Source organism: Numenius arquata, chromosome 8 (assembly GCF_964106895.1).
Source record: "Numenius arquata chromosome 8, bNumArq3.hap1.1, whole genome shotgun sequence".
Classification (NCBI taxonomy): Eukaryota; Metazoa; Chordata; class Aves; order Charadriiformes; family Scolopacidae; genus Numenius; species Numenius arquata.
The window spans coordinates 50,915,517-50,942,521 of record NC_133583.1 but is presented as its reverse complement, the minus strand read 5'-3'; the positions used below and the strand labels follow the sequence as shown (position 1 = coordinate 50,942,521).

The 27,005-nt window shown below is 53.7% G+C and overlaps 1 protein-coding gene across 3 annotated transcripts in view; it reads right to left on the bottom strand.

Moving 5' to 3' along the window:
• Window positions 1-27,005, bottom strand: part of RNF220 (ring finger protein 220) — a 225,596-nt gene that overhangs the window by 68,201 nt on the left and 130,390 nt on the right. For all 3 annotated transcript variants that reach the window (XM_074151463.1, XM_074151464.1, XM_074151465.1), the window contains 2 exons: window positions 18,712-18,841; window positions 3,224-3,269 (listed from right to left, as the gene is read on the bottom strand). In XM_074151463.1, the coding sequence (XP_074007564.1) occupies window positions 3,224-3,269; window positions 18,712-18,841 (176 nt within the window). The remainder of the gene's footprint in view (window positions 1-3,223; window positions 3,270-18,711; window positions 18,842-27,005) is intronic.

The following is a 27,005-nucleotide window of genomic DNA, read 5'->3' as shown; positions in this document are numbered from 1 at the left end:
ATGAGAGCTCAATGGGCTACCTGGCTCTCAGCAGCATGAAGATCAAGGCACAAAAGGTTATCATGAGCCATGGGGTGAGCATCCAAGCTTGCAATCAGGGACAGAAACTGCAGTTGGGAGGAGACAGCGTGGTTGCCCTTGCACCTTGCACAGGCCACAGGACTTCTTGAAGACACCAAGCAGCTATCTCAGGCCCTTCTCCCCAGCCAGAGGCTGGCAGAGCCCAGCTTGCTGTCACCAGCTTTCCTAAGCAAATGGCAGTTAGGGTCGGATAAAAAACTCATCCGGAGGCTCACTGTGCAGGTTTGTCATCTGCTTGTCCAAGTGGCTTGTCCACACTGGCATACCACCATCGATTGGAATGCTGCGGAGCTATGTGGTGCTCAGCGCTGCCCTCCAAGCTGCCTTTGCAGAGAGGGAGCCCAGGCAGCGAGCAGACATGTTGGCCGGAGCCCCCCAAGCTCGCAGCCCTCACTTGGCCATCACTGCCTCCGTCAGCTCCGATAATAGAAGAACCTGATACAATAATCCTGCATTCATCACATCCCATGTTGAGTGATTGGATTTTCTTTGACATATTGCCATGAAAATTGACCCAGTGCAGTGAGTGACAGCTCTTCAGGGGCAGGAAAGCAGCGAGCAAGGAATCTGCGTTTACATCTGGGCTTTTATTGCCAGGAGAGACATTTGCCAGGGCAACGGCAGGGAAGGGATGGGAGCAGAGCCAGGAGACAGAGCATGGGGGGAGTTAAATCCCCTGCTCCCAGCTGCACCACAGGAAGAGCCTTAACCAGCACAGAAGCAGTGACAGCCCATGATAGTATATACAAAGGCCCCAAATGAGTCCTAAAGCCACCAGTGACCACAAAGGTAGCACCTTTGGAAACACTCCCCCCCCAGTTCCCTCATCCCTGAGTGGAACCAGCCTGCCCCTGCCCATGCTGCCAGGAGATGCAGCCCCTTTCTCCTGTCACTGAGCTGCTGGACCTGCTGGCCCCAGGAATAGAACTGGCCAGGAAACCTCACGGCATTCCCCACAGTCCCCATGACTCCTTCCACCGGTGCCCAGGATGGGAAGTGTGACACAGCACCAGTCCCAGCTCTTCCCAGGCAATGGCTGCCAGACCTCCAGTGATGCCCAGGCATGGGCTGCAAGCCCACCTAGGGGTCTGTTCTCCATCTCTCCACCTGGGACCCCTGTTAAGGGTGGCCCAGAGGCCCAGCTTTGTCCCCAGCAGGGCTTTCTCAGAGGGACTTCACATCCTGATGGGCTATTCCCACCCCATGTTGTCAATGCTTAGTGGGCACAAAGGGAAAGAGCAGCCTTCATCTCCCCACCACCCTCCTCCTCAATCCCATGCGGTTACAAAGGAGCCTTTAATACCAAGCTCAGGTGAAGGTGACAGCATGTGCCTTCCCATGCCACACAGGACTTGTCTCCCAGCAAAAGCCACCTAGAAATAATGAATCCTCCTGGGCTGAGAGGCTTTCAAGCTCTCTGAGAAGGGAATGAAAGATTTCCTGATTTCACCCTCTCCCTCCCTGCTCTCCTGGCTTCTTGAAGTTAATGTTCTTAGCCCCAGACGTGACGGGCAAAGGGAAAAGATCCATGTGGTGACAGGGGACGATTGATCTCTTTTATATAGAACGACGCTCCAGTCCCAGTTTAATCCCCTCGCTCACGGCAAATGGGATTCTTTGTCAATGGAAACTTCAAAAGCCCAGCCCTGCCGCGAGATGGACCTTCTTCTTTATCTGGTCTCTGTCAGTCACTTGCTGCGTTTCCCTCCAAACAGCTAATCTGTCTTCCTAGCCGTCCTTCTCCCTTGCAGGCAAAGTGTTCGGGACCGTTGAGTTATCTACACTCAGACCTGACGAGGAGGGAAAGGGAAGCTTGTGGAATCCAGCCACTTTCATTTTGCAGGTGCCCTTTCCAGCTCCTTTGAGATGTCCCAAGGCAGCCTCACCCTCTGTGGATTATCAGCTTGGGGATTGCTTTCTGCTCTGCTTGTTTTATATGGGAGAAATAGTCAGGTCTCCACTTTCCTCCCAGTCTTCCCCGGGACAGGGTGTGGGAGACAGGGAGAGTCACGCAGGAGATGGGAATGCCAAAGGTGTGGAGTGCTAGGAAGTATCACCGCTATCTTTATTTTCCCTTGTGGGATTTGGGAAATTGTTGGGTTTATTTTGGCTATATGCCTGCTTGCCAGGAACTTGGGTCAGCACAGTGGCTCCCTGGCCCCTTACTTCATGGAGCAGACAAGCTGTTGATGTGCTTGGCAAGACACCCAGTCCCAAGGGGCAAACGTAGAGCTGAAATTTCAGTCACCGTTTCTAACATCACATGCCAAAAATGACCCAAAGCTTTCAGAAAAAAAAAAAAGGGAGAGCAAGACCTGAAGTAGATTCCATTAAAACAAGGACCAAAACCTCCCGTGAGAGATGCCCTCAGCTTCCCTGGAAGCCAGGAGCCTCCCTGTGTCACCAGAAGTGTAGGAGAGCCCAGACTACGTGCCTTTGCCCACCTTGGGGAGCACAGCGTGATTTTCAGAGGCTGTGCAATGCCCAGTTGCCCTGCAGTGCTCCCTGCCACCCCTTTGCCTGCCCAAGCTCTGGTCCTTCCCACCACCATATCACATGAAGTCCAGCTAACAGTAATACTAATTAGTAAATGATGCCCTTTGCAGTGATGCCATGATGCTCCCTGCATTTAGTATTTTTGCATTCTGAGCCAAAGGGATGGGAGGTGGTCCTGGGGAGGAGGATTCGGCTGAGATGGGGTCTTCTAGTGATTTGGACCCCTCCTCGGGTGTGCTTCACTCCCTCTGAGGCAGTCCTGCTCCCCTCTTCCAAAGCTGGCATATGCCTCTGGCTCCAGGAACTCCCACACATGATTTCCCAAGCTAAGCTCAGTCTGCATGTGATCAGCTCTGATTAGCTGTCATTAGCCACAATCTGGAGTCCCGGAGCCCGCCGGGTTCTTCAGCTCTACCATCCCTCGGCTGCACAGGAAATGAGAGAGCTCCATGCAGGGACTCGGCTGCTCCAGCCCAGTGGGTGAATGGGAACAGCAACATTCCCCTGTGCTGGCCTGTCCCCAAAGTGTGGCCACCTTTCTCAGGGACACTGACTAGCAGAACAGGGAGCGGGCTGGGAAGGTGAGAGGGTGTAAAGAGCATCCCTTGGTGAGGGGGGGATAGTGTGCCGAGTTGTGCTCACTTACCTTGGGGGTGCCCGCTGCCATGGCATCCTTCAGGATGGAGCTCTTGCTGCCAAGAAAGAAGAGAACGGGGTCAGAGTCACAAGGCAAGAGGGGAAACGCTTTGTGGGATCTTGCGAGGTCAAATAGCACATGGCTCCCCCTTCCCAGACCAACAAGAGCCTCCTCACCCTGGCCAGAGGGGCACGGAAAGGAGGGCAGCACCAACTATTTCTCCAGCTGGGATAAAATGGTCCTATGAGCGGAGTCTCCAAACCCAGAGACACGATGCAGAGTCAAATCCTGACTCTCTCCCTTCTCGGGAGCTTGTGTAGCTCCTCTCCCAGTCCTGGGGTGAAGTGGGGAGCAAGCCTGCAGGGGCAGGGGGAAGAAAGCCAAGGAGAAGGGAGCGGAGGTGGCGAGCACTGCGTAGGGTCAGGCACAATAAAAAAAAAAAAAAAAAAAAAGAAGGGAAGGAAAAAGAAAGAGATCAAATTGGCGTAAGAGCAAGGGAAAGAAGATCCCCTCAGCTCCAGCTGCGCCGTGGAGGCAGCAGCTCTGCCGGAGGCTGGAGTGATTTGTTAATTCAGCTTGTTCCCCATTTAGCAGGGAAGGAGGTCCCCGCCACGGTGCTCCTCCTCGCCTGCCCTCGCCAGCGGGAGATGCTATAGATTTAATAACACCTTCCCCCCTCCAGACAGGTTAAACTTGAAACAATTACATATCAAAGCCGACATGGCGGGGAGGCCTGCACTGTAATTTTTTGGTTATTAAAGTAATCTCTCTCATGTAAATTCTCCTGCTAACATGCTGCAAACAGCATTAGGAAATAAATTATTTCCCCATGATTCGATTTGTCAATGCAAAGCACCTGCAGCAGGCAAAAGGCTCTTGAAATATGTTGCCAAGCCCAGTGCCTGTGCTTGTAAGTGCATGTCGGTGGGGCGGCTGGCTCCCAGCTCCCCATAGCCCCGGGGAGATGATGGATGGGTGGGTGGAGGGGGGAGGTTAGTGGGGGGAGGCGGAGGTTGGGGAAGGGGGGCGGGGGGGGGGAATGGAATTGTGTTTAATAACAAAATTTGTATGCAAGCCTGCATCCCAGGCTAAGGATGAGTGATCGGCAGCCAGAAAGTATTAAAAAGCCTCGCTAAACAGATGCTGACAATAGAACAAGACATATCAAATCAGATCTACTTCAGAAACATTAATATACACACGCACACACACTCGCCCGCGCGCGCGCACCCGGCTCCGCACACCCGCGCTCCTTTCTTCTCAATCACAGCAATATGGGAGACATCAATAAATTTTTATGAGACTTTTAGAAGATCAACACGGTACTAGATGTGACAAAAAAGCAATGTGCCTGTCATGTTCGCTTTGTCGGGGACACTTTAGCCCCAGATGCCGAGCTGCAGTGGCAGCGGGGAGAAATTGAATTTGGCTGGCTTTAATCTGCCTTGATTTGGCAGATGGCTGGGTGTTATGAAATGAGCAAGGATGGAGGAAGGTGGTTTCTCCCGGGGCTACGGACCCCTCCTCTCCCAGTGCCACCGCTCTCGCCCCTCATCCGAAAATAGGAGGGAAACACGCAGTTATCCATCACCATCAGGTCACCCCGAAGGAACAGTTCTGCTCCCGGAGCAAGCGGCTGCCATTCCTGGGGACCACCGATCGATGGGCTGGCGCATCTCCTCCCTCGCAGCCCTCTTCCCTGGGGGGATGAGCTACTGGATGCTTGCTGGATGCCCCCCCATGCCCTGTGCCCCAGCTCTGCTCCCGCAACTTTTGGGACGCAGCAGGGAGCAGAGTCAATCCCCACTGCCCCCGGAGATGCAGCCCTGGCACCACCTCCAGCCTGTGCCCGAAGGCCTGTGATGGGAAGGATTTCCACCCCCTCCCCGTCTCCGGCGCTGCCTTGAATTTCTCAGTCACCCAAAGTGTGAAACAACTTTTTTTTTTTTTTTCTTTTATAATCCAAATGTCAGGTTAAAAAAACCAACTCATTTCCTCCCTTTTCTTGTTAAAGGTGTTTAAAATTATTCCTTTTCGGGGGAAAGAGGAAGAATCTCATTAATTCCTCCCAGAAATGGTGTTAGCGCCAGGAAGCTGCAATTTTCAGGACAAGAGTCTCTGGTCAGCTGAAAGGCCAAGCGTCGGCCGTTGGGACTGATGGGGAAGGAGACTGATTTAGATAACTTGGCAGAGTTTATTTTATTTTTCATTTGGAGGATTATTAAGAACCACCCCCCTCCTTGCAATTTAGCCCCACTTTATTGCTAATAAGAGTTTGCAATTTGTTTTTATTCATTTCCAGGGATGGGTCAGGAATGGGCACAAGCCCTGGTCATAATTTAAGGGTGCTTTCCTCCATCCCACTAAACAACCCCCCGAATTACAGCGGCTGCAGCCCCCCGTGCCTCTTAAGGATACCAGCAGCGGGCTGAGAATCGAAAGGCCGTCAGCAAAGAGAAACCCTCCCCTCCATAAACACGGCAGACAAATTAAAAATGGTAAAAGGGAAATCAAGACCTTTAAAGTTCAAACACTTTTCGGTGCCTTTTAAAGTTTTTTCGCTCTAGGCCCTTGCAGAGAGCACAATCTTTGGAGACCTTGGGATTCTCTTTAATCACCCAGCCAGGCTGCAGTGGTCTGAAATGATTACACATTTACATAGTAATAACCCCAACACTCCCCACATTATTTCATGGCTAGCATATTTCCACTCGGCGAGTGATCCATGTGTTTTAAATTATAACCTGTACATAGGAAATTAGTTACTAAGTACGATATTCATGGGCTCGTCTGACACTTCTAATTAAGGTGATTTACACAGAATTATCCTACGAAATAAAAAAATGGTGTTTTGCTAGCTAATAAAATATAATTACTACCCGCTTTTATAAGTTACAGTTAGTTTTAATCTATTTGGGGAATTGTTTATCTAGTTCATTACAGCAAAACAACTTCTTTCCCTTTTAGGCAACACCCCCAAACTACCAAAGAAGACAAGAAATGCCCTGGAAAGACCCAGCGATTTGGGCAGCCTTCTTCTCTCTCTCCCGATGGGTTTGCATTTCCAAGCGATATGAGGCTGCTTCCTCCTTAGTTCCCTTTCTCGGGGCTGTGGCACCGGTTCTGGCCATGCATTCGTGCATCCCCACGTGTTCCGGTGCCCTGTGGCTCTCTGGTGCCTACTCTGGTGCTGCTGGAGGGCTCTGCCCAGCCCTGCAGCTGTGTCACCCATTAACATTAACGGGGAGCTGCATGGCCAGGTCCCCACATGCCCTGGGGCGCTTGCTGGGGACCCGTCACTCCTCTATATTAGAGCACATCAGGAACATTTGATCTCAGCAAGGCCCTCCACAATGAAAGCAAGACTCAGGCTACATCACAGACACGCAGATGTCTTTTAACGTTAGGCAGGGATTTGGTTAGGGGCATCTCCAGATGCAACTAGGAATCCCCTGGCTTCTCCCTGAGTGAGACCCAAGGGGCTGTTCAGACCCAGCCCTTCAGTCCTGATGTCCCAAAGGGCAAAGGACAGCTCAGCATGTTGAATATGTTCCTCTCTTACCCACAGTCTTGGGTTTTCTCTATCCCTGCCATGGTTGCCGTTACACACAATGACCTTCAGGTTTTGTTTTGGTTTTTTTTTGTTATGGTCCTGCCTTTTGGGGTTTGCTTCCCATAGGAAAAAACCCAAAACAATATGCAGGGAATGGTCCCTTATCATCCCTGTGAATGGAAGTTGCTGCTTCGCACATGGAAAACTCAGGCCATGAGCTGAAGGTTAAGTGATCTGATTGTGTTCTACCATAAGCAAGGTGGTACTTGTCCTTCTCCTTTAAGCCTTCGCTCTTGCAAGCTGTTGTAGGAATCTCAGCTCTCCTCCAAAAGAAAAGAGAAGTATTCTGGGTGCCCAAGTCCTGAGACAAGCAGAAGCCCTGCTCTCCATGGGAGATGGCTCATCAGCTGCCAGGCAGAGGACCACAACCCAGGGTGTGCTCTTGGTACCTGGAGCCCACCAGATACATTCAGGGCTCTCACTGACCCCCCAGACCAGGCAGAAGCCCGGTGCCAGGCAGTTGCCCCAGGGAAGCAGGGCAGGACCTCTCCTCCTCTGTGCCCACTGTGGCACACACACTGACTGTGCTGGCACCAGGGCACCACTGCAGCATCCTGGAGCAAGGCTTGGAAAGCTCTGCTGTAATTGTAGCTGCAGCTTGAGTGTTGGCCAGTGTAAGGAGACCAAGACAGACGTGCTCAGATGGGAAATCTGGGCACAGAGTGGTGATGGGATTTGCCTGAAGTCTCAGTGCAGCAACAGCAGGGCGAGAAACAGCCCTGATGCTGTGCTCCAGCCCACCACAGCCATCAGACCTCAAAGCCACTTGGGCTCCCCAAGCATGTTCAAACGAGATTTCTGCAGAGCCCCCACCCAGGGCAAGGCAGGGCTTATGATGAGCATCCATGAAGGAAGGGCTGAGCTCACTACCTGGCACAACAGCCACCCCCCACCAGCACTCCCCACAGGTAATTAATAATAACTGCAAGAGAAGAACTTCCTTGAGCTCCGACAGCTACAGTTGTTTGTGCTCATCCCTTAATGACATTGCAGCCAGAAGAGGTTTAAAGAAGTGGTAAAAGGGCTGCTGCCATGCTGTCCTCCAGCTCTGCAACTCTTCCACAGAACAACTCTCAGCAGCCCTCTGGATTTGACGAGCACCAGCCAGGGCACATGCAGCTCCTGCACGTGGTCCCACAAAGCCAAAAGTTTTCTACAAGCTGTGGCTATCTGATGCATTTCTTAAAAAAAAAAAAATAAATATACATATATATAAAATAATCCAGTGGAAACAATTTATTTTTAGCTGCAGGACTCATGGCTCAAACACCCAGCCTCGGGCCGGGAGCCCCGGCAGCAGAGCAAGCCGCCTGCAGAGCTGTGGGGACGGCAAGGCCAGCTGTAAATAAACAGTCGCCGGGTAGAGAGAGAATTGGATTTTTTGTGAACGCCAGTTTAAATAAGTGGAAGTGTCACTTGAAGCCTAAATAAGGAAATGGGAGTTTGATTTTTTTTTTAATTTTTTTTTTTTTAAACTACATGAGGCCAAATCCTCACCCAGCCACAGGTGACAGCCTCTGGCACGGCTGGGTGTGATCCGTGCTGTCAGAGGAAACACACTGGGATTTTTAACCTGCTGCGGCTCCGCTAGCAGCACCTGCTCCAAGTGCTGCCGAGAAGATCTCCCGCATCCGATGATGGGGAAAAGGGCCAAGTGAGAGTAAAAGTTGCCAAAGGCGCTGGAGTCAGGACTAGAGGCACCCTGCACCTACAGTCAATATTTGTGAGACCTCAGTGCCCAACAAGCTGTGACAAACCTGACCCCACAGGGCAGCCACCCGCCTCCCCCCAAGAGACGATGCTGCAGCAGAAATTCATCAGGATCACAAAATACTGTGGCATGACCTGATTATGCTAAAATTCCCTACTTGCTCTGTGCCATTTGCACCCCTGGCTCTTCCTCCCCTGTTGGGGTTTCTCTTTATGAACCCCAGGTACCCCATGCCCCTGCCAGGAGCCCATGCTCAGAGAGGGTGACATATTTCTGGGTGAGGATGTGGTGGTCCAGGTGTGCAGGGCAAAGCGGGAGGCTGGGGTGGGAGGGTTGTCTCATTTCACTCCCACTATTTGAAAAGGAGGTGGCTGAAAAAATAGAGAGAGAAGTCGGAGGGAAAGGTCATGCATTAGATTGATCTGGGGGGCTCTTTGCTACCGCGGCTGTAATGACTGTTTAATTATTCCCAGCTCACGTGGCAGTTCAGAAGAGGCTCCGCAGAAGGCATGCATCGCTTCAGGGCAAATAACTGACCGAAGATTTATTTCTCACCCTTGGGTTTCCGTGCATCCCTTTCTAAGGCTCCCGCTGCGCTGGCAGTCAGTGGCAGAGGAAGGCTTTGCCCGCTGAGGTCCCAAACCCCGGCCTGAAAACCCATGCCCTGGAGTCTGAAGGCACTTCAAGGAGTGTTCATGGCACTTTCAGGGCATTGCACGAGGGAGGGAGTATGTGACCCACAAATTTTCTCACCCACTGTGCTCCCCTGGAAGCCCTGACCCATGAGAAGTGCTCTCACCCATGGATTACGGGCAGCACCCAGCTGCTCTGCCTCCCTGGGGTCTGCCATTCCTGAGGAGAGGAATGGGGCATCTCTAAGCAGGACAGGCAGCTGTATGGCTTGTGCTCTCTCCGCTGGACAAGCTGTGGATGAAGGGCCCAGGCTGCTGTCATTCCCACCCTCTGAGTGCACGGGAGGAAGCTGGAGGGTCTCTCTTTCCTTTCTGTCCGTGACTAATCTGCCACAGCGAGGGGCAGGGACACAAATCAGAAGGGGATGAAAGAGGATAAATCCATGGTATCAGCAGCACCACATTTGCTAGATAATAAACAGACTGCTCTCCTCATAAATTTTCTTCCATTCCCCCATGGTTCCCTGCCAGTGACACTGGCGGGTGCAGAGCTGGGCTGCTCCTGGCCTTTCTGGTGTCCTGGATGGTGGGGAGATGGTCAGCTGGGGAAGCCTGGGACCCTCCACCCAGGCTGGCATCCTCCCCCCCCTCCCCATACTGCAGGACGGCACAGCAAAGTCCCATCCAAGCTCATGGGCTTTACACTGTGCATGGGACACCTGAGCTGACTGTGACGAGGTAATCCATACCAGCACGTGAAGTGGGTGGGAGAAGCACTACAGGCACCAAACACTCTTTAATTTACTTGGTATTTCTACTCTCCATCTCAGTCCTCCCGAGGTGTGGCTTGTTCTCTCTCCCTGCCCCTGCACAACACCATGTCCTCACTCCTCATTTCGGCAACAGCCAGCTCATCCACTTTACACCCCATGTGAGGATGTCACCCTGTTATCTGCCTCATGGTGGCAGGTGGCCCTGCACCCTGCTTGGGTATCACTGAGAAGCTGACACTTCCAGGCAGGTTTCTCCAGTGACGGAGTGTGTTTAATTTAAATCTGGCAGGAGTCACACTGCTGGAGAAAGCTTTAGGTGATGCCACTCCCCACGCACCTGGAGATGTGTCCATGCCTGAATCTGGACACCTGTGACCCCAGAGCTGAGGTCCCACACTGAAGACCTCTGCCATAGGGTGGGTGGCAAGGGATGCCATGGGGCAGGACTTGCTGCCTGGGGGGCTCGGGGCAGAACAGGATGCAAACAGAATCACAGAATCACAGAATGATATGGGGTTGGAAGGGACCTCTGGAGATCATCTAGTCCAACGTCCCTGCCAAAGCAGGTCCACCTAGAGCAGGTTGCACAGGAACGTGTCCAGGTGGGTTTTGAATGTCTCCAGAGACAGAGACTCCACCATCTCTCTGGGCAGCCTGTTCCAGTGCTCTGCCACCCTCAAAGTAAAGAAGTTCCTCCTCATATTTACATGGAACGTTCGATGTACAAGTTTGTGCCCGTTACTTCTTGTCCTGTCTCTGGGCATCACTGAAAAAAGACTGGCCCCGCCCTCTTGACACCCTCCCTTTAAGTATTTATAAGCATTGATCAGATCCCCCCTCAGTCTTCTCTTCTCCAGAATAAAAAGACCCAAATCCCTCAGCCTTTCAGACCCCTCCTGTGCTCCAACCCTCTGGAGCAAAGTGGCAGCCCCCAAGCACTGGCCGAGCACCCCAGCAGCCTGTTTTTGCTGGGGGGGATTTTGCTGGTTTTTGGCTGTGGGACAAACCCTGGGTGCCGCACACACTGCGGGAAGCGGCCGTTCAGGTACCAGCTGCTCAGTGCTGGGGTCGGGTCTCTCCCTGGAGCAGCTGGGCATTGCACAGAGGCTCCTGCGTGCCGGGACTCACACATGGGGAGAGGATGGGATAACATCACAGGTAACAAACTGCTCGGTTGAAACACCTTGAGGGGTGCCAGAATCCTCTGGGAAAGCCCCTAGGAGCTCCGGGCTGGCTGACCACCTTCCCCACAGCCCGGGGAGAGGGTGCTGCATGGGAGGTACCCAGTCCTGCCTCGCAAAGCACTGTCAGGCACTTAATAGTACCTGTCCCCACCATCTCCCTGGCCTGGATTTATGCCTTGAGGGGTCACCTCTGGCGAGACTCTAATAACACGACTTTATTAGCTTTCTTGTTCCTTCTTTAAGATACAGGAGCAAGGGGGGAGGAGGGCAGCGGCACCTCAGGAAGGAGCAGGGGGCATACGGATAGGAAGCAGCTGCCCTCGCGATTCCCCTTCTCAGTGACAAGGGGGAGAGGGAGAAAAATGATGCTCCCTCGAAATTTATCATGCACCCAATTACAATGTTAATTGGCAAGTCCCAGAAATCAATTAATTCGCAAATTTTTTTCAATTAAAAATTAAGATAAATCATAAAACGTTATTAAGCAAAGGCCAAACTCCGTGAACTTTTTTTTTTTTGTAGGCATCTGGGTTTTCTTTTTAATTTGAATAAAAAAAAAGAGCTGTGTTGCCAAAGCCCGATGCCCTTGAGTGCCTTTGCTGAAGCGCAGGGGGCTGTCATCAGCAGGACTGGGCTGAAGACAGATAAAAAAATATCGACCAGTCGGACACACTGCTTCTGCTTTATTGATCAGGCGGGAATTTAACTTGCTGTGCATATCCACCGTGTCAGCAAGGGCCACGGGCGAAATTAAAAGTACTTGGCTTGGAGATGTCGCCTTGATACTGGGGGGTGGGGAGAGAGGGAGGGAGAGGGAAGAAAAGGGGGAGAAAGGGAAGAAAGGAAAAGGAGAAGGTGGAGGAAGAAGAGGGAAAAAGAAGGAAGAAAAAAGATAGAGAGAAGTTGAGGAGCAGGAGGTTGCAATGCCTGCTTTTGCTCAGTTGCAATCTCACTTGTTGGCTGGGGCTCCCTGCCCTCTCTGGGGCACTCGCAGGTGTCTACTGCATGCAAGGAAGGGAATCAGCATGTATTTCAATGGAGCTTTGGAAAAAAGCCCTTCTCACTCAAAAATGTCTCTAATCTCACTCATTCAGAGACTGCGGTACCTGCAGTGCTTGCTGCACAAGAAGTCTGGGGAAGTACCTGGCCGTCAAGTTAAAGTCCTCGAGCATAAATCGAGGAGACCTGAGGCGAGAGCCATGACCCTGATGTGACACATGACAACAGAGCTAATTCGGGTTTTACACACTCTATTTATCCTGCTGGGCCTGCCAGCACGGCCGCTCGCCCTTCCCAGAGCAGCCACCTGTGCTGGCCCCGGGAAGGTCTCCTCCAAGGGCCCTTTGGGACAACACAGTGCTCAGCAGATCCCACTGGAAAGAAGCAAACCCTGGCCTGGGGCACTGTGAGGAGCACCTGTGTTTAAACACAGGGTTCCCTGAGGAGGAGAGGGGTCAGAGCCATGCCTCATAACTTGCTCTGTGTCCTTATTCTGACCAGGAGTAACACAGAAAGCCCCTGCCATTTGGGCGTGCAGACACCACAGGAATGGTGTGCTTCTCTCCATGTCCATCAGTAGGGTCTCCGGTGCAGATTCTCAGTTGTTAGCATGGGATGACTTTAATAAAAAAGACCACAAAACATTGAGAAAGCAACCTGTGAAAGAATGTGAAATCCAGGATCTGTCTCCAGATGCCTGGAGTCATCTCTCAAGGACAGTGACCCTGCCTGGAGTGACCAGACCATCTCCCACAGCCTTCATATTTTAGCTATATTGCCAACTTCCTCCTCGTTCCTTATCCTACCAGGCCTGGAGCTGCCTCTGTCCCCCAAGAAGAGCTACTGCTGTACCTTCTGCAAAAATAAACCTTGAGCTGAAGCCTCCCCCACCAGCAGGGTGAGGATGCTCAGTGCAGTGCCAGGAACTGAGGCAGCACTTCTGCTTCCACCCCAGCTGCCAAGGGAGGGAGGGTTAAGAAAAGAGCACACATGCAAACAAGGGAGAGGAAGCTTCAGAGGGACACTAAAGGAAGATTTAAGCCTGAGCAGAGGTGCACTGGGAGCTGCTACAGGAGCTGGAGCAGCACAGTCCCATGGTTGGCTCTTTTCCTGACATGAATCAAAGCTGGCTCCGAGAGTCAGGCTAAATCCCCTGCCTGGGCATTTCACCTGCCTTGAAACAGGCCCCACTGCATCTTGCTCTGCCCTGACACTATTTGGTTCCCTCTTTGCGACAGCATCTTTGAGGTCAACAGAAAACAGCCTGCAGCACTTTCCATTGGCATCAAGGCGAGAGACCCCAGTACCCTCTGTGTTCCGGGAAATGCTTCGTAATCAGAGAATCAGAAGAGAAATTATTTCCGGACACACCAGAAAGGTCATTAGGGGGAATCAGTAGCTCCTGAGATGCTGGATGCACAGGGATGTGTCCCCGAGAGCTGCTAGCCTAGGCTGGGAACAGCCAACAGGTGGGCGTGGGCTTTAAAACACAAATACGCTCAGATTAAGCATTCAATGCAGAGGAAAGAAGGGAACAAAAGTGAAGAAGGGGAAACTTTGCACAGCCAAGGGACACTGTGAGAGCAACATCATCCTCCATCTGCCCACCCAAGCTCATCCATCTCCGGAGGCACCTGCCGAGCCCAGCCCTGGGATGCCATAGCACAGGCACAGGTAATACCACAACATGTCATGAGGATACTGCTGGCTACATCTGCTAAGCTTAGAAACCCCTTCAAATAAGGGGAAAGATCTGAGATAGTCCTGTCTGAGCTTGGGCCATCCTTCAGCTGCAAAAGCAGGAGTCCTGAACCATGGTCCAACTCACTATTCCACCCTCTGGACCATTCCCCAGCTCTAATGATACAGCTCATCCTGGGGAGGTGAAACCACAGCTCTGAAGCATAGGTTTGCTGCTGGTAATGCAGAGAAGAATCTGCTACCTGTCACACAAGGAGATAAAAACGCCCCCTGCCAAATAATTTTTTTTAAAAAAAAACACTGCATTTTCAAGAACAGGGTATCTAAAAAGGCACATTTCCCAACCTTAAAGTGCTTGACTCAGCAACTGTAATATTTGTAATGTGACTTCCTAAGGTTTTTTAAATGGCCGATAAATGCTTCTTCCCCAGACTTCAGCCAGGGGCTCAGAAAGCACCATGGACCCATCAGGGGCCATCAGCTGAGGTGCACTCCACAGCTCCTACTGCCTCCTTTCCCCCTCTTTTGTCCTCAAACTCATCTTCCCTCCCACACCAAACTCAAACCACGGCCCTAAACCTGCTCTTTCTCCGCCCAGCCTCCCCCATCATCCCCTTGCAGCAGGTTGTCCTCTTTGGTTACTGCCTGGGGAGCAGCAGGCAGGGTTTAAGGGTCCTCCTGTGCACCACCACCTCTGCTTATAGTAACCTGCAGTGACATACACAGTGATACACTTGTATGCACACGGGGATGTGCGTGTGCCTGTCCTGAGGGACACCCATGGGTGCTGCTCATGAACGTTGTGCCTGCGGTCCCCGGATGGCCCTGGGCTGGGGAGATGCATCTGCAGCTGAAGCACCAGCCGAAGCTCGGAGCTGGGGCCATTGACAGCTCCAGAAAGAGTCTCACATTTCAGTGTGCTTTACTGCAAGCCTTTAATACGGATGAGGTGTAAAACAGGTGAATATAAATCGAGTGGGGATAGGCGACCTGCATCTAGCGCACAGATAAGCTTCATGCACACAAGCCAGTAATATTCATGTATTCTGCAGCCACACGTCTGGCTGGGGCACAGGGCATAGGCGTACACAGAGGGTCGCTGTTATTATTTCTTATTTTTGCCTTGGTGGCACTTAGCTGCTCAGCTGGGGACCGGCACCTTTTGCTCTCCGAGCTGTAGGCGCAGCACAAGGAGAGCATCCCTTCCGCACAGCGCCGGGGGCTCTCGGCTGCTTTGTGCTTGTGCTCCGCGAAGGTGAGCTACAAGGTAATTCCTCTTTGGAGGAGGAATACCAACAGTCTTGCCCGGCAAGAGTTAAACCCCATAAAACCAAGGCTTGTAGTTTTGTTTTCTTTCAATTTATACCCTTCACTTAAAGAGGGGGAGGAAAAAGAGAAAGGAGGGGGAGAAAAAAGAAAGCCAGGTGACATATTCTAAGAGGGAGCACCGAAAACGTGTTAAGCACTTCAAAATCTCATATATTCAATCGGCCTCTGGCAAGACATCTGCCTAATGTTAGCGCTTAAATATCCTTTTCCATTTTACATGCATTCAAGTCTCATTTGAGCGAAATGAAACGGTATTATTAAAGGGAGATTTTGCACAAATGGCCTGAATTTGACATGTCAAGTTCAATGAGGCTGTTACATATGTAACACCGAGAAGGGCTCGGAGGCTGCCGGCTCTTGAAACAGCGCCAGTGGCTCAGAAATGAAATTTGCATTCAGAGAGCCTTGCCTCGCCACACGGAGCTGTGCATGGGGCTCGGCCAGACCCACGCAGGGTGGAGGAGCCATGGGGCGACCACAAGCAGGTCTCTCCCTGTGCTTTGGGAGACTGGACACACCAAGAAGACACAGCAGAGCTAGAAACTCAGGTCCCTCTTTCCCACTCAAGTTGGCTTTTTCAAGGGAAAGCTTGACCCTGCACCAGGGTTGGGTCCTCCTGAGTGATGTTCATCAACAGTCCGATGGCCAGTGTCCATCCCCTGGGCATGCACAGCCCCTTGGCATGGGTGGGTGCTGCCCTGTGCCTCAGCATGGCTCCTCCTGCCTTGCCATGTGATTCTCTAGCTGTGTAGATCTTGAGATGTCCCTGCCCTGAGGTCAGGATGGTCACACCAGCACTGCCCATGGGGAAGAAGGGCTGTCTCTATCCCTGGGGGATGGCAAGCCCCATCCCTGCCAGCTGAGCAAGGGGTTCATTGGTGTGAGTGGGATGCAACCCCAGGCTCCTGGTGAGCTGGGACCATGGGTAGCATCATCCAGGTGGCTCCTACAGCTCTGTTATACCTCAGGCCCACGAAGCTCCAGTGATCACCTGGAGGAATCCCTTTTCATAGAATCATAGAATCATACAATGGTTAGAGTTGGAAGGGACCTTAAAGATCACCAAGTTCCAACCCCCTGCCACGGGCAGGGACACTTCCCACTAGAACAGGTTGCTCAGAGCCCCATCCAGCCTGGCCTTAAACACATCCAGGGAGGGGGCATCCACAACTTCTCTGGGAAACCTGTTCCAGTGTCTTGTCTCACCACCCTCACAGTAAAGAATTTCTTTCTAGTATCTAATCTAAATCTCCCCTCTTTCAATTTAAAATCATTACCCCTTGTCCTATCGCTACACTCCCTGATGAAGGAGTTTTCCTCCTTCCCTTCCTCTGCCCTCCTCTGAGTGATGCCGAGCTCCCCGCTTCGGTGATGCCTGAAAGCCCATGTGAGTCCTCAACACCTGCTGGAGGCGATGGTGTGGGGCAACCCCTCCACCTTACTTCTCCACCACCCTCCCCCCTCCTTTTGATCTGCCCCTGTGGCAGCACCTCGGCTGGCTGACCCCACCACCACGCTGCCTCGGGGGACATCCCGGCACATGGGGAGCCCCGGTGCCATGCCCGGGAGCTGCTGCGGTGCCCATCAAGACTCCAGTGCTGCAGGCTCGGCGGGCAGGAGGGGATCCGCCTTCCTAACCCCGGGCGCTGGAAATTTATGATTTTGTTGCAAATCATTAAGGTTTATTAAAACTTAACAGTACAAGCCATGATTGGCTGCATCCTCTTTAAATTAAAAAAAAAAAAAGGCCCTTGGAAAGCAGCCCCCCGGTTTGCTTCTCCCCATCAGACTGATAAGTAACAGCTGCTCAGCCATTTCGGTAACGAGTCGGTATTGGCAGGGAGCGGCCAGGGCTGCCGGTGCCCGTCACGTTTATAGGCCTACATTTTATTTTTATGTTTATTGGGTTATTTGAGATCATTATTAGTTTCTCTCTCCTCTTGTTGATGTGTTCTTGCTCCCGGCTCCTCCAGGCGGGAAAGGTGGGGGAATGGGAGAAGGGGCCACCCGCTAGACCACCGAGCCACCCCGTCGGAGCCGGGCAGCATGCAGGAGCTCGACCCACTCGTGTCCTGCTGCCCACGATTGCTGCCTGCCCTGCCTGCTGCTGACGGCTGGCCCCTGCATGGCTCCCCTCCGGGACTGGGAGAGACCGTCCCTGTGCCGAGCGGCTGTGTTACAGATTAGCCTCCATCGCCTGAATCCATCGACTAGATTGAACGTTATCTATCACACTACGGAGGGAGTCGTTATTTAATAATTAATAAAGACCTCTTGATTCTTCTTCGCCGCCTGCGTGGCCGAGTGGAGCGGGCCAGGGAAGCGAGGGCAAGCCAGGGAGAGCTGTCTCCTCTCTAACTGCTGCTGTTATTTAAAGGAATATTGCCATTCTTTTTCATTTGTCAGCTGGCCCACAATGGCCCTTGTCATGCTTTATGATTTAGGGTTTCCTTTCCTTTCCCATTAAACGCCACCTTCCCATCACCGCCTCGCGCCAGCCAGCCTCCGCTCCTGGCTTGCGGTTTCAGTTTCACTCTGATATTGGCCCAACTTCTTTGATGGGCTCCTCTGAGCACTAATTGCTTCTGTTCATTTAAACCTGTTCACTAATTTGCAGTGGCCCTTTATTAAGTTGGATGCGGCCCAAATTACACCATAAATTACGCTCGCAAGGGGACTGGGTGTCGCGGGGGATAAATGGGCTGCCTGTTCCCTGCCCCCCCGCCTCCGCCCCCCACCTTCTCCATCTTCCCGTGCAACGCGTGGGGGATGTGGGTCTCAGCCTGGGGCTGCGGGTGCTGAAATTTGGGAGATTTCAGCCTGGACCCATTTTGGGAGGTCTCTCTTTCTCTGGCTAAAGCTCCCTCTTTCTATCTTCATCTGCAACAGCTTTCGCACAGTTGCAAAGAAGATCCAAGCTGGGCAGGGATGGATTCTGCATCCTCCATACTATGCACAGCCACGTGCACCCCTCTGCCCTGGCACACTAAGCCCTCACACACAGTGACACACACACTCTCCCTCCTCTCCTACCACCTGGTGACGTAACTTTGCTTCTAGTCAGCCGTTTGATTCTTTTCCTCACCTTTTAATGACCGGGGAATTCATTAATAATTGAAATAAACACGCTCTTTTCCAAGGCTGCTGAATTTTATTAAGGCAGGGGCAGGGATCTGCCAACCCTTGGCTGCAGCCATTTCCTAAATAACTGGTAGCAGTTAAAATGCAATTATTATTTTCTTTTTTTTTTTAATGAGGGACTTTTTGCTGTGCTGGGGGAAGCAGACAAGAGCTGAAGGCAGCCGAGGGGCAGCATGCACCATTGCTGCAGGCCTGCTCCATCATGGGATGTGAGCGACGTGAGAGCTGCTCACCTGAACACACATCCCCAGGTCTGCGCCCTCCGGGAAGCATTTCTGCAGTGAACTTCAGGGAAAGGTTTCTGCCCCACTGGCTAGCACTAAATCTCCCATATCTGGTAGCTGTGGGTACCACCATCTCCTGTGCCCTGGCTGGCTAACCGGGGATGCTGGTGGACCCCAGGGAGCTGCTTACCTGATGTTCAGCTGGGTGAGCTTCTCCAGCTCCTGCTCCATGTGCTCCTGCAACTCCCCGGGGCGCAGGAGGACCTGGCAGATGGGGCAGATCGGAGCCTGGCTGTCAAACAAAGTCGCTTTCTTTTTGCCTGCGAGGAGGAAAAGAGGGGAGAAAGCTTTAGCTCTGATCAGCTGCCATCAGCATCGTCTGCACTCTGCTCTGGTCCCTGCCCTAGCTGATGTCTGAAACCGGGGGATTTTCTCCTGGTATAGCCCCATTTCTCTCCCTGTCCCACACTCCCTGGGGCAGGGACTGGCTCTGTTCTGCAGTGGGACAGCAACTGGCCTGAGAGCATTCCAGCCCTGGCCGTGGGCTCTCCAGTCTTACAGGGAGAGCAGGAACAGACACATTTCGGGAGTGACCCAGTGAAATCCCAGCTTCCCCAGTTTGCGGGGCAGGTGGTGCGACTTGGGGGAGATGGGTGATGCAGCACTACTCACTGTTCCTTTTAACTAATAACAGTAAATTAAGAAGAGCCATGTTCATCCTCCTCACCACTCCTGAAGTTGGGTGGTTCAGGATCATCCCCCTGAAGAGAAGAGAAATTCTCCGTGGGCTCACAATGGTGGGGAGGCAGAGGAGACCCCACAGTGCTGGGCTGCGGATGGCAGGGAGCAGCTGGGATGCTTGGATGCTCAGCATGGCTGTTCTGCTGGTCTCCGGGGATTGCTTACCCCGTCCCCGGGTTGGATCGGGGCTCCTCGCCCTCCCCACATCACCAGCAGCTCCAGACCACACAGCCACCCCCACCCTGTGTGCTCTGGCGCTGCATCAACCCTGGGTGAGATCTATGGGTGCCTGTGGACCCTGATCCCGAGCTGGGCTGAGCCCTGGGGCTGCCCTGGAAGCGGGGTGCTGCCTCACACCCTCCTCACCCCAAATCCTCCCTGCCGCTTCCCTGCCTGGCCACATCTCCCTGGCTCACTCCCTGCTCTTAAGCCAATTTCCTCCAGCTCGGAAACTTTATTGCCCCCTCTGTCAGGAATATACAGCGTCTATTTAACATAAAATAAAACTCTAGAGCAAACAATGAAGTTTCAATAAAACGGAGAAGCCCGCGGGTCTCCAGGCCCCCCTCTCCCAGCTGTATTAGCAGCTCTGCTCATGAGAGGGCGTGCGGAGCCCGGCTCAGATGGCTCCGGCGGGGAGAAACATGCTTTATAGCCGCCTGTTGTCATCTAACGTGAACCCTCCTGCTGGATTATTTATTTATGTATTAGACATGGATCAAATTGGTTAAATCCGAGTGAGAGGCAGTAATGCACAATAAAGCAGCCGGCGCTGGATACGAGGGGGCTGCGTGCACCGTGGCCTTCCAATCAGGAGCCAAAAGGTGCCATTTTATGGCTCCTAACGATGGCAGAGCCCAGTTAAATGAACCCCCATTAAAGGAATAGACCTTCTCAAAGTATAAAACATTGGTGTGAGCGGCTTTACTGGGTCCCTGCTGCTCACTGTACAACCGCCTGGCGCAGGCATTTAACGAGAGGAAGGATCTGAAATAAGTTTGAGAGTCACCTTGGCTCATCCTTGCCTCCCAGCAGGACACAGCGTACGTGCCTGGAGGGAGCAGGGCTGTCACCGGGACATTGTATGCCCTTTACTTCAGCCTGCCTATAGGAGACAGGGGAAATTGAGGTACGAGGGACAAGGTGGAACCGGCCAGCGCTATGGGGCATCCCCTGCCTCCCCAGCTTCTCCAGCTGCTGGGAACTCTCCCATTTGCAGAGCCAGGAGGAAAACCCAGCCAGCCTCTCCTACAGATTTGAGCCGCTCCCGACGGCTCCCAGGCAGAGCCCCGGCAAACTCCAGGCACCTCAGCTCCTCATCCCCACTGCCCTTCTGCCGGGGAGGACACAGCATGCAGCCTGTCCGACTGGGAACATCTTCCTCTCTCCTCTTTCCCTTGTGTTTAAATAATGCCCAGAACCCAACCCAAACCCAAACAACCAGTTCCCGCTGACCCTTGCGGGAAAGGTCGGCATTTCAGTAATTCCACCTTCCTCTTGGAGCTTTTCCACTTTTGTGTAGCGGGGGCCTGAAATAGCCCAGGAGCGTCCCCGACCACCTGCTATTTATAACCCCAACTTCGCAGCAAAACAATGGAGCTGTCTGAGTCTCCCTCCCAAAATAAACAGGCAGCCTTTGAGCGGACGGGAAATCCTGCTGGATCCCCGCTGTGGGGCGTGCAGATGGATGGGTAAACAGCCTGCCCTCCGCCCTACCGCGCCGCATCCCCACTCCCAGCCCAGGCCACCGCCGTGGGGCCCGCGAATTCCGCCCCCCATCTGCCACCCACAGCTTAGGCTGGTGGGGCAGGGATGCTGCCGGCAGCACCGGAGGGTGAGCTGGAGGTTGAGCATCCCTGGGTCTCTGCTCTCCAGGGTGTGTGTTTGCTGATGGAAGTGATGGAGTGTCCTGGACTGCAGTGCTGGGCTGGGCAGCCTTGGCCCAGGAGGTGCAGCTGGGGTCCCTCCTGGGGACCAGCTCTGTAGCACCAGGCTGGTGGCTTTTTTAACCTCCTGCACGCCCAGGTCCTCGCTCCCTGCTTGTTCTTCAGGGCTCTTCCATGAGGTGTGTGTCCCTAAACAGAGGTGACTTTGGATTTCAATGTCTGGGGCAACCGGGAGGGATCTCAGGCCACGGGAAGGAGCCTTGCTCCCTTCCATGGCCACTCCCAACCCCAGCCCAGGCCAGCAGGAGAAATGAGCAGCAATGGCCTTACCCACCAGTTACAACAATAATACGGTGACAAATTCATGCCAAAGAAGGGCGTGACAGCTGTCACCCTGCATCCCTGTGACAGCCGGGGAAAATCCCCATACTCCAGGGAGTGTGGGAGGTGGGTGCTTGCACTGAAGCGAGGGCTTCCAGAAGGGCAGGAGAACAGGGACCCGGACATGCAGCCAAGTCCCTGACGTACAGATTGCAAAGCAGGAGCCAGAAGGAGCCCCGACTCCTGGCCCAAGGGGCTGACAACCGTGCTTTTGCAGGAGCAGGGCTAAGTGTGAGTGACAGGCAGAAGGGAGGGATCATCTCCCGTGCCAGCAGGACACCTACGCAAGCCTCCCCAGGTCTGCGAAAGCCACTGTGTGCCCGCAGTGCCACAGAGGCTGTCAGCGGGATGCATCTCCCCAAATCAGTGGCATCTGCATCTGCAGTGTGCCCCCAAGCCTGGCACACGCCCACACTGTGGTGTGTCACGTTGGGCAGCGGTACCCAGCTCCGTGGCATGGGATGCTGGGTTGTGGGGAGGGAGAGGACGGGCATCGCGAGTCCTCGGGTTTTGGCTGTGAATGCAAAGGTGGAGGGAGATACGTATATCCCGTCTCTCCTCTCCAGAGCAGGGACATCCTGGTACCCATGAAAAAGCAAAGGATGCCACACTGTGTGTGTGGCTGGACCATGCTGGGGTGTAGGTGCTTACCCGGCTCAACGGAGCAGAGGGAGTTGATTTGCCCAGGGCAAAGCAAAGAGTCCATATCCCCAAGTAGGCTGGACCCACGCCTGCCCCAGCAGCGAGTGCTCCCCGCTTTTCCCTCCCTGCCCTGTGCCAAACCCGCTCCTGGGAGACCCTGAATGGCTCTTTTCAGGCTTTTGTTTTTTGGCAGCTGTGTTTTTGTTTTCTTTGCCCCTCTCTCTCCCGTTCGCTCTCTGGTTACTCGGTAGGCTCAGCTCCAGTGTTTACCCTCCTCGGCTCTGCCGTGCTTCCCCCACTGCTGACCCCCCGCTCGCCAGTGCCAGAGAGATGAAAAGGCAGAGCCTTGGTGCTCCCGCTGTTTGCACGGTCTCCTGGGCTCCGCGGAAATGTTTAACTCCAAGTGTTGAAACCGAATATTTCCTGCTCTGAAAGCCGAGGGCTCGATGCGCAGACGTACCCCTGCATGGAGGAATTTGTCCACGGGCTCCGTCAGAGGGCGTCTGCACATGGATCCCAGCCCAGGTGGGGACCGAACCGAACCCTCCTGATCCTGCTGGGAATCGAGGGCCAGATCCTGCCTTCAGTTACACCAATATCGATCCAACATAAGTCCCCTGAGTCAGGTGTGATTCACCACAAAGTGACTGCTAATGGTACCCAGGTACCGGGGATGCAAGTGTGGCACCAAATAGGTGTGAAGGCATGAAGCCATCCCTTCTCCCACCCTGTGTCTGTGCCTTGGGACAGAGGGCTGACAGCATCATGAGGTGTTTGCAGGCCAGGACTGGGTGGCTTGGTGGGGAGAGCCTTTCCCTCACGAGCAGAATGGGAAATGCTGTTTTGGAGAGAATTTAAGTGGGGAAAAAGGGACCCAACTCGCCAACAGCTGTGACAGCAGTGATGTATACAGCTCCGCGTCACTACCCAGCATGGAGTAGACGATGCTCCCAAGTCACTCTGAATGAGCAAAGTTTACAAGGTGTGAGGGCTCACTCTCCCTAGGAGCTCAGCATGTTGCCAAATGAATGGAATAAATTGTTTATAATTCAATAGCTCAGCTCTGCTGACGGCTTACTGCACAGCCAGGTGCCTCCCAGCGACTGCCACCATGGGTGGCACAGGTGGTGGCAGTGGGTAGGGGACACCGATTGAGGAGAGCACATTCCCTGCTGGGTCCTGACAGTCTTTCACTGGGCAGACCCCAGTGTACCTGCCCAAGTGCTGGGACATCTTCTCCCCACAGTCCTTCCTTGCAGTCATCTGAAACTTGCCCCCAGGAGAACCAGCTCTCCTTTCCCAACTCCTGATTTCTCCTATCTGAAACTGTTCTCCACTTGTCTGAGTACCAAACTCCCCCTCCTCCAAGATGCCTCCCTCCATCTCGCCCTCCTATTTCCTCTCTCTCCCTCTTAAACACTCCATCATTTAAACCCAATCAAAGCCAGTTGATCTGAAACTCTTCTGAATAGAAATGACCCCATGCTGGGGCCCTGCGGCCCCGCGCGCCGCTTCGGGGGCTGCACTGAAACCAGGTGGGTGGTAATGGAAGTGCTGACACAGGCTCCTTGACAGCATCGCCACTGCCAGCGCCTGTAATAATCCCTCCCGGCTCCCCCGCAACTCGGTTTCCGCGGCGATTATTTTCCATTCGATGATGGGCTTGCTGTTATTTGTGTACTGATAGCAGATATCTCGTGTGACAAGCCTCCTTTCCTTCCAGCTCAAAAAACAATAATTCAAAGAAAGCCCCATATTAGCTTGGAAATAGCCAAACGCTCGCTCTTCTCCCGGCGAGCCCGTGCCGCAGCCGATGAAGCTCGCGGAGCCCTGACAGTAAGTGGCAGCTAAGGGGCCGTGCCGCAGCCGGGGGAGGATGACAACGGCGGGGCGAGGAAGGCGGAGATGGTTCACGTGTCAGTGCAGAGCACCCCGGAATAACAGCAGAGGCAAAAAGTATTTGGTAATAAAGTGAGGGCGCCCGAATAAAATTTTTCATCGCTCTCCCGTCTCTGTGTTATTTACTGGTGTGCTCCCAGTGCCATCCCCATGGGACTGCATCCTGCCTGCTGGGCGCCGCCTTGGATTCTGATGGTTTTGGCTGGGTCCAAAAGATACATGGTCCCCAAAAACCTGCACAGGGGGTGGCTTGAGGTCAGGGAATGTCCTGCTCCTCCCAGCAGGCCCTTCCCTTCCCTGGGCTCCTGCCCAGGTGTGCAGGATGCAGAACTCTGCTGTGTGGGATGCAGACTTTAGCTTGCTGCTCAGGACCGTGCGCCCTGGATCCATCCCCTCCTGCACCAGCTCTACACAGGGTGGTGGAGACCCAGGCACTGGGGATGGCCATGAGATGACTCCAGGCTCGGATGCTGCATCTTGGTTCAGCATCTGGCCGTAACCACATCCACAGCACTAACTCTGCAAACACCCCACAGAGCATCAAGTGCATCCGCATCACTGAGGAATCACCCTGCGCTGCACAGACCTGCCCCTCCCTGGACCACATGCGTTTTGGGGGTCTGTGCGTGCAGGAAGGGAGCAGGGGTCTGGAAAAGTGACTTTTTGTGCAAGAACAGTGTTCTGAGGAGTCACTTCTTCTCCACTCCTGTGTCACAGTGCAAAGCTGACACAGGGCACTGGCAGAAGCTGGACTCAGATTGTGCTGGACATGGCACGGGGCCGCTCCTGCATGGAACCCAACTAAGAGGAACGCAGGGCTGGCTGGCAGGCAGCCCTATACAGCTGGGGTAAGAGAGGCACAGACAGATCAAGGGACCTCTACAACCTCATGACCAACCCAGCATGCAGCAAAGAGCTGAACTCAGCCCCCTGTATCCCCACCAAGGGCCTGATCCCCAGCACTGCTCCCTGGTAGGGTGCCCAGGCTGCCAAGCAGCTTAGCAAATATACCTGCTTCTCCTGAGGCTAAAAACTATGGTGGGATCTGAGGCAGAAAAGCTTGCTAAAATATTAATTTCCTTCCAAAGAAAAGAGTTGCTCTTGAATCTCTGCCTCCAGGCAAGCTGGATACTGGAGGGGACTGGTGAAAACTGGCAGAGTGCTGCTGCCAAACGCCAGCTGGAGATCCAGTCCCAGGTGATGCTGCGGGTCGCTCAGTAAAAATGCGTGTTTAGCAGCACCCCAGGCTCTTTGAAAGCTGTTACACGTCCCGTCAGTTCCGACACCACGTTTCTCGTGGGAGCTGGCAACCCAACAGCAGGGAAAGGTGAGGAGCCCCTCCGAGCACCCGACCCCACCGCTCGCGATCCCGGCCTCGGCTCTCCATCTGCGGAGACCATGGCTGCCTGGCGTGGGGCAGAGGAAGATGGATTGAGCTGGGCAATAATTTAAGAAACTGAGTGAGTCTGTACATCCAATCACTTTACAAATCAGGGGAAAAGGAGAGAGGAGGAAAGGCAGGAGGGGGGGAGAGAAGTGAAAAGGCCGCGCAGGGAAATGCATCACAATTACTGTCTCGGCTCTAATGAGGAGCCTGTCATGAGGCTGTCATCCTGCGGAAAGCCACCTACTCAGAAAGATTCAATAAAAAAGTAGCAGAGAGATAAAAAAGAGATATATTTCAGCCCTTGCTAATATTCTTTTCATTTGTCCCAGCACAAAATAAGATACTGCACTTAACCGGCTCGGTTAAAATGAAAAGGGGGGGGGCGGGAAGGGAGCAGCATTGATCAATACCACTAAAAGCCGGGAGACACGGTGATGGAGTGCAATTTTTTTGTCTGTGCTGAAGCATAGCAGAGGCCCGGGCGGGGTAATTTATGATTCGCACGCATGCCGGCTAACTAGAGGCTGACAAGACAATGAATCCTCGATGAGAGGGACGCGGACCGCTGGGAGAGCTGGAAAGGGAGACTGTGACGGGGACCTGGAAGGGAGAGGGGAAGATGAGGGCTGGGACGGGCTGTGGCCCCGTCTCCCCATGGCACTGCTCCTGGGCTCAATGAGGCTCCGCAGAGCGAAGCAGAAATGCCTTCCCGGGCTTCACAAGAGAAAGAAAGAGGAGAGCCAAGAGCAAGCCAAGGGGCTGCACTGCCTCAGTCCCTGCCCTCCTCCCTCGCGGCTCCAGGCCGGGCAGGCTGCCTGTGGTGGCTTCCCCTGAGGAATCACATCAGTGCCCGGCCACAGCCCGTGCTGGGCTGGAGATGGACCAAAGCGGGACAGTGCAGACCAGGGACAGGGACAGAGACAGATGATCTGTTCTCCGCTCCAGCTTCTCTGACAGGTATGAGTCTGGGCAAGCTCGGGACCACAGAGCTGGACCTTCCTGCTGCCACCCATCCTCTGCCCTGGCAGTGAAACTGGAGCCTCCTCCAAGCCACTGCCTTGTCTCCAAAACACACAAGTCCTGGGGAGCAGCTGAGTCTCCCTGGCATCAGTGGGGTCCCCAGCTTCAGCAAACGTGGCATGGCAGAAACACTCCTGGGGGCATCCTACAGCTCTGTCCCTCCAGCCTGGGGGACCTCCTGGAGCGTGATGCACCTCCTTCCTCCCACATGGTTGAGATAACCTCTATCCCGTGGATCTTGTCACGCCATGCAGCCAAGACTGACCAGGCTGCAGGCAAACCACCCAGAGCCAATGGCACCCAGGAGCCATGCATGCAATTCTGCAAACGCTGTGGCCCTCAGCCAGCCTTTCCAGAGCAGGGCTTGTGAAACGAGGCACTGGAACCCAGCACACTCCCCATCAGGCAGGCAGGCAGGCAGGAGACCCCAGCGCTCTCGCATTGCCCTCAGCGTCTGTGCAGCCATGGCTGGACTGAGTGCAGGGAATGGCTCTGCTTCCTCACCATCCCTCCTCCTCTTCCTCGGCC